The sequence below is a fragment of the Vanessa tameamea genome, chromosome 23 (genome assembly GCF_037043105.1).
Source record: "Vanessa tameamea isolate UH-Manoa-2023 chromosome 23, ilVanTame1 primary haplotype, whole genome shotgun sequence".
Lineage (NCBI taxonomy): Eukaryota > Metazoa > Arthropoda > Insecta > Lepidoptera > Nymphalidae > Vanessa > Vanessa tameamea.
In genome coordinates, this window is record NC_087331.1 from 4506969 (window position 1) to 4514993 (window position 8025).

General features: G+C 31.5%; 1 protein-coding gene across 1 annotated transcript; it reads right to left on the bottom strand.

Annotated features, from left to right (window-relative positions):
- Positions 1 to 231: 231 nt before the first annotated feature.
- Positions 232 to 7059, bottom strand: LOC113401876 (odorant receptor 85b-like). Its single transcript, XM_026641950.2, has 7 exons — positions 6530 to 7059; positions 5787 to 5882; positions 4898 to 5090; positions 3720 to 3822; positions 2203 to 2304; positions 1355 to 1507; positions 232 to 288 (listed from the first exon to the last, which is right to left on the bottom strand). Exons 1-7 carry the CDS (start codon positions 7056 to 7058, stop codon positions 232 to 234), a joined length of 1233 nt encoding a protein of 410 aa, XP_026497735.2. The 5' UTR covers position 7059.
- Positions 7060 to 8025: the final 966 nt, after the last annotated feature.

Here is an 8025-nt window from a genome sequence, read left to right on the forward strand (position 1 = left end):
AATTAAAGTATATTTTATCCCTTTTGAACATTTTTTAAGATATAGGCAATCGCAGAAGGCTCACCAGATGAAAAGTCACCACCATCGCCATTTGATTAAATACGAAAATTATAAATAATACCAAAATGTAAGTTCAAAAGTAAGTACTTGTTAAAATGTACTTAATAAACTATAGCATAGATTTATAATTCTTATATGTTCTTAATTGATACAACTTCTTCTTAATTGTGATTAATCTTCTAACACCGACATCACTAAAGTGAAGAAAGACATCCCTGTCTTAATAAACTGAAACAAAATTAATTTAAAAAATGTTAATATTAGTTAATAATGATTTCAGTACCAACTGAACCAACAAATTGTGCAGTTAGATAACCACCTCCATAATAATATAATTATTTATATTTGTTTGTGTGTGTGCTTGCGCAAACACTAGTGCTCTATTTATTTTTCTCATTCCCACGTTGATTTAGAGGACCAAACGTTTTACGTACGGCTATCAATATCCAATTTATGAACTGTTAATGAGTATTGACTGAAAAACATTTTTTATTAGCCAAAACCGGGCTCGATCCAAAGATCCAAAGAACACATACATCCTACATCCCTAACCCCTTAGATATAAACAGTTGTCTTTTAAAACGGCTATTTAATTAAATTAATTTAGATTCAGATCCAATTTTTTTTCATTATCTGGCATCTTTTAAATTAAAAAAAAAACGGATCTCATCAAAACACTCTGTTATAGGTAGGTTTATACGTCGTAGATTTTCACGCTGTTTTCCTTCACCGCACTGAACAATTGAATTACAATAAATCTAAAAACGTGACAAAAAAACAACCCAACTCGCCCGATTTTAAAACGTTACGTTGGGATTTTCTGTCTACTGGAATATCTAAGCGTATCCACTTTTTCAACTTGATATTTTTCTTTTCGATAAACAAATAGTCTACTTGATACTAAATGCTCAACTACTCTTCGATTTGAGAATTTAATATTAGTAATGCAAACACAGTTGATGTGTTGCTAATTTTTCGTCCATATTCATTTTCAAAGCAAAGCAAACAAGAAAGCAAGCAAAGCAAAGCAAAAAGCAAATAGGCCGCCTAATAGTATGTGTTCATCACGCAACGACATCTGCATCGTAAGTAATAAAACCCATTCCTTACAACACTGATCTCAGTTATCAAACCAAAAGACAACAGTTGACATTATTACTAATTTGTTGTTGAATAGAAAAACAAACAAAGATAAACGGTTGTTACATTCTTCAATTTAATCAAGATTTATCATAATTCGTCTTTATATTCTTATTTAAAACAAACTTTAATAATAAATGTTCCTCGACCTCACCCAAGTAAATGTCGGTAAAGAAAGAGTTATAGAGCCAAAAATGTATATAGGCATCCTTTGACTGAGCGCTATTTTGAAGATTCGTACATTGACCTTGTGCTTAGAGCTGAAGATGTACCATTTTTCTGTAACAGCTGCTTCTAATTGTTCACTCTAAAAATAAGAAATAGGTAATTATTCAAGCAGGGAATTATTCTGCCACATTTGTACCTACCAACCCGCACTAGAGCAGCATGGTGGAATAAACTCCAAACCTTCTCCTCAAAGGAGTGAGGAGGCCTTAGCGCAACAGTGGAATATACACAGACTGCTACTTTAACAAAATCAAGTCAATGTCCAAATTTCTTCACAAAAAATTATTACGTCCCAATATCAATAATAAAAAAAAACTTATATTACAATGACATAATCAAAATCTAAGTATTTTTTATTCAAGTAAGCTCGTAAGAGCACTTTTAAATCGTTGTCGTTTCAGTGTTGAATAAACTGTAAAGTTGCAACCGATTCGGAATGTAGATTCTACCGAAAAGAACCGTCAAGAAACTCATTAATCTTTTCCACCATTTTAATTATAGAGTCAGTAGTCAGAGTAGATTATATATATCCTGCCTAGATATCAAAACAAATAACTAGATCCACGCATTTTTATCTTTAATATAATCTTGTATTGAGTAATATGCTTCACTTATCATTTTTTTGGTATGAGCTTTAAATTTTATAATAAACCAAGTTAAAAATTGCGAAAATAAAGCCAGTGTCAAAATATCTTAAAGAAAAATAAATAATTAAAAAATACTTTTAAAATTAAACAAATGGTTATATTAAGGCAACCAGGATTGTGTGCTCACCTCATTCTCGACTTGCTGGCCAAGATAACAAAACAGGAGAACAACTAAGATGAAACAAAACTCATGAACGTAATACTTCATTACATCTGGAGAAAGTTTATCCTGAAAATAAATGAACTTATTATAATACTGCATCTTATTAGTTTTCGAACAATAGCAATAGCTATATGCTTTGCTTATACCTATTGTTTAACTAAATAAACTTGGGAAATGCTGCTAGCATTCTTACCACCATTATGCAATAACTATTTCTTTGTTTATTATTAAGGAATTCGTGTAAATAATTCTTATACAAATACATTTAATCGGATAACGTTCTGAAATTGATAACAAACATATTGGTATAAATTTTTAAAAAAATATTCGATTAAAAATAGGCGGGTATTATTTAAATCATATCCTAAAAAAATATTTAATTACCGACAACATTGAAAATTAACGAAAAAAAATGATTACTCAGGATCCCGCAATTAAAAAAATATGGCGGATTAAGCTACGATTTTCCTCCTAATTAACTTACATCACCAAGTGATTTTAATCAACTTATAAATAATTAAGGCAGTCATCTAAAATCAGACTGATTTTAACTTGATTATGAAAAGCAATAATTTGAGTTCATTTTAAATATCTAAGTAAGTTTCATTGCGTGTCGTGTCCTAACAAATTTAAATACAATTAAAATTTATTAACAGGCAACGAGGTTTGCTAGTTTGCTCTCGATCTTAAACATTATCCTTTACCTTTTATAATTTAAAGGGAATCTAATTATTCAAAACACAATTTAATACATTCACTTATAATAATTAATTAATTGTTAAAAATATGACACTCGTTCGAAAAATACCTAAAACCTAAAAAAAACGACGACAGAAAATTAGTGAAAAAAAGTAGAGATTAATCTTCATAAAAATGTTTGTTAACTTGTATATTTAGTTAAGTAAGGCATTTTTTCTATTTCAAAATAGTTTTTTTAAGTCCCTTATGTCCATTGTGTCTGTAGTTAAGCTGGCTCACTCGCCCTTTAAGCGGGGACACGACAATGCTACGTATTACTACTTGGCGGTAGATTATTTGATCGATGGGTGGTACCTAACTACCTACTACCAAGTAGTATATTTATATCTATATAATTACGAATATTTTAGTTTTATTAATTGTAATAAGAGTCTAAGTAAAAAAATTACATACAGTATGTGTATGCACACATACAACGAAACATTATTGTTTCTTGGGACCTTCGAGGGTATACGCAAAGATGCTCATTAAATTTTTACAGCAATTATATGATTTGTTTAAGAACGCATATAGTACAAACAGACAAACATTCGCTTATATTTCAGATGAAGACAAGTTACTCCGTCACCGTGGCGTGATGTATTATAGTTTTTTAATCTTTCTCAATAAATAGTGTATCCAACGCAAAAATACTTTTCCCAGTTGGACCAGTAGTTCCAGAGATAGCACGTTCATACAAACAAACACTTTAGCTTTATCATATTAGTATAGATAGTACATACCGATATTGCAATCTTCACAGAACACACGCAAACTAACATTGTTGCGACCAATATCAAAGTTAAATAAAATGGCTGACATATTGCATTCAATCTGTTTGAAAATCTAAAAAAGGAATTGTATTAAGTGCAACATAGATCTAATAAGGTATTTTTAAATATTCAATACTAATAGCTTTTTCAGATCATCATTACACAGTATAAAACAAAGTCGCTTATCACCGTCTGTCCCTATGTATGCTTAGATCTTTAAAATTACACAATGGATTTTGATAAGTTTTTTTAATAGATAGATTGATTCAAGTTGAAAGCTTATATGTAATAATAATCCTTATCCAATTAAGTACCTTAAATACATTGTGCATTTAATATAGATCAATATGGCCCTTTACAGCATGTAATTTAAATGAATATTTTCGATGATATTACAGATTTAAAGCGCAGGAACAAAGCGGTTTGTATTGTCTAATGACTGAAAAACTGTGAACGTTGTAAGTCATTCTATAGTATATCTACTATCAGCATTGCACCCGTGCGAAGCCGGCGCGGATCGCTAGTATTGATTAATTGTAGAATATTGAAAAATCCAAAGTAGATCGTCATTATAATATAATTGAATGCACAAAGAAATTATACATAGCATTTTCTGTTCATTTTATTTTCTGTTAAACTAGCTATGTAAACATACTAGTCATTGTATCACATGTTCGGCACATGGGATACAATGACTCGATTATTTTATTTTACAAGCTCCTATTCAACATCTAATTTTAATTGGTTTCGGCCAAATCTCCCAAGCTGAATTAGAAACGCCTTGTAACTTATATAATTACAATTTTATTGGTTCAGTTCGAATGACAATGCATTTTAAGGGTGAGCATGATCCAAAAACCCAAGTTTGGCTCCAAGTGAAGTAACTCCTCAACAGTCAATAGGATAGACACGATATTTTGTATGTGGAATCTTATGTTTGATTTATTATTCATTAATTTATTTAAATATCGATAACTACCGCTCTTGATTGTTGCGTCGAGTTTTCTATGCCAGAAAATATTACGCAAATGCCAAAAATAATAATTTGAACAAGCGAACATCGATCTTCCAAACTATATTAAAAGTAACAGAATCCGTACATAAGCAAGCACTAATTATATATGAAGCAAGCACAAATCTTATATTACCTTTTAACCTTGATATAGTGATCAACGCATTGTGATAATATTAAAGAACAACCAGCTTGCCACCTCTCATCCCTATGTTCCACGAGCTCTATGACTATTTTATCCAGGTGCAGTAATATAAATGTTAAAATTCTTAACTGGCGAATTATTTGACCAATTAGTAGGATAATTGTACACTGCAGACCAGGATACGCTACAAGAATAATAAATTCACCACAAATAAAATAATCATCCTGCGTTTTTCTTCTGTTCTAGAATTGGAACAACAGCGGTAAATGATAATAGTAATACAATAGTGACTTGGCAAGACCAAATAAGACAGTGTCGATATCCCATAAATGTCAATACGACATTATTATTTATTGCAACAAATTATTTTATCAGAAAATTGTAAAATTTCAGAATATTAATTCACGACGGAATCTTGAACAAAAATGGGGTGTATGCTATATACTTTATGTTAGGGCTTTTAACAAGCACCTTCCACTCATCAGATATTCTACCGTCATACAGCTATACTAAGTATTGTTATTATAACAAGGGAAATAACATTTTAGATTTCAAGCTTGGTGGCGCATTGGCTGTATATGCAATTATTAATATTTCTTACAGCGTTAATGTTTATAGGCGGTAGTAACCACTTTCCAACAGATGGCAAGTTCACTCGTCCGCCAAACATATCATATATATTATAAAATAATGCAATTACTATGAACTGCGATAGACTATAAAAACTTATAGTTTCGAAAATACTAACAAAATAAATTCAAAACATTCAAACTCTATCACAGTAAACACATCCAGAATCCTGCAAATCGAATAAACTCCAGAAACACATGGAAATCAGTCGATATAAAGTAAAAAGCAAAGTTTTCAAATAGCGAGTTACCGATGCAGCACAAGTATCCGGCGTATGCGTGGAACAGGAACGAAGCAACGTATATGGTAAAGTTCTCCAAACCCCAAGGAAACCACATGTCGAACGCTGAAATAAAGCAAAACTTAAACAAAAGCTAAGCACGCGAATGAGTGTTATAATAAAAGTTGTTTCACCGCATGCCCTCGTTACGCCGGCATGAATATAACGAAAAGGAACAATATTTAGGTAAACTTGTGCAGTGTGCACGTTCCTTTTAATTTTTATGTTTCGTCATGCACGTTATGAAAAATATAATAATAAGGATTATTGTATGAGATTTTATTTTACTTGCTGTTTATTAAAAAAATATTACTCGACCAGCTTTATGAATTTCAAGCAATAATAATAGCGTATTGTTTAAATGAAATGCAGAGTCAAAAATACAGATCCTATTGTATTTATATTTCCGTTGTTCTTCATTTAAATTACTCGTCAGGGAGGATGTACTTGATAGTGTAATCATCTTATAAAAGACTGGCTGTGACAAACAACCTTCCCGTGTTTTAACCGTAAAAGGCGGTTGATTTCAACTTCTAATTTTACCCCGTGCGAAGCCGGGGTGGGTCGCTAGTATATTATAGATTTAAGGATGAGTTCTTCGGAGCCAATCCCTCATTAACTCGTAATAAAATTTCAAATTTCAAGTCGTGAACGTCTTTTCATATTTATAACTAAATGTATAAAAAAGTATTTATTGATAAAAAAATATATACCAAGCAAACGCAACGACTTGTCCCTCTTTATCCACATAGTGTATATCGGGCCACACAAATAAAGAGTTGCACACAGCCAAACGCTTGCTACGTAAGTTTTTAACAAAACCCTTGTAAGTCTGAATAATTTCTCCTGGGAGTATATTACCAACTCCTGCAACTCCTTCAACTTTCCTCGATTCAGTTTTAACCGCAAAATATTTTGTATCAGCGGCATTTCCGACGTACAGTCATTGAAAATTATTTCTTCCAGAAATGATCGGAACTTATTCCTGAAAACTAAACAAATTCCAAGCGATATGAACATAATGACTCCCGTCGTCCACACACAGGCACCCTGAATACATATCAGAAGATCAGAAGAGTTGGAGAGCACAAATCCTGTCGTGAAAACAAAAGTTAGAAAACCGATGAAAAAGTTAAAATACTGAAACAGCAGCCATTTTTTGGAATTCCAGTTTCGTTTAGCAAAAATTGGAATACCAGCAAAAGATAGTACTCGATCGAAAACTTGGATAGTTTCATCCATGTCGGAAACTGATGAAGAGAATTATGAAAATGGTACGCGACATTTTTCACACCGACTTTAAACGGGTACACTTACATACAAAAGTGTTTTGTTTTATAAGTAATTTTGCATGCAAATATTTCTGTATTTTTTGGAAACAGTTCAAATTATAAGTAAGTGGGTATGGCATTTTAACATGAAAAATGAGATCAGTGTTATGATATAAAACATAATTTGATAAATAAAAAAAAAAGAATATCCTCGCTAAGATTTCGCGTCTCAAGTTCTGAACTGATTGTCATGAAATTTTTCATGCACGGTATGAGTGGTACGGAAAAAGCCATCGAATACGTTCTAATAAAAATATAAAGTACATTACCATTAAAATTATATTAAAAAAAAAAAAAAAAGTGTTTTATCACGGCAAGAAATTTATCAAATAAAACGTGTTCTTCAAATAACTGTACCTGTCGTAGCAATCATCTTCATGGGTTGTTCTTCGAAAAAATTACAAAAAGCCACGTGGGAAAAAGCAAGTGTTTTTTGTGCCGTAATTGCTTTATTAATATAAGATTGACACCACTTTGATATATTTCTCGGCGTTTTCGAGATAGACAGGCCTTAGATTATACACTATCATAATAATTTCAATCAGAATATTAAGTTAAATTTTATTAACAAGACATATTAATGATATAGTTTTCAATTTTTAACTTTATTGTACGTTAAATGTTTTATCTTGTGGAAACTATGGCATATTGGATACTTTTAGAAGTGATTTCTTTGAATCTCCGAGCTTAGGTCAATTTTGTGCTGAGGCTCGATGCTTGGTATAATAGGTTGTGACCCTTGTGTTGTGTGACGTGGAGACATCGAATGTCCATCTTGATCAGATGATCCCGATGAAGACAAAAATCTTGTGCTGCCATCCCATACATTATCACTTCACTTCACTCACTCATTTTAATAGAATCAGTAATAATCATTG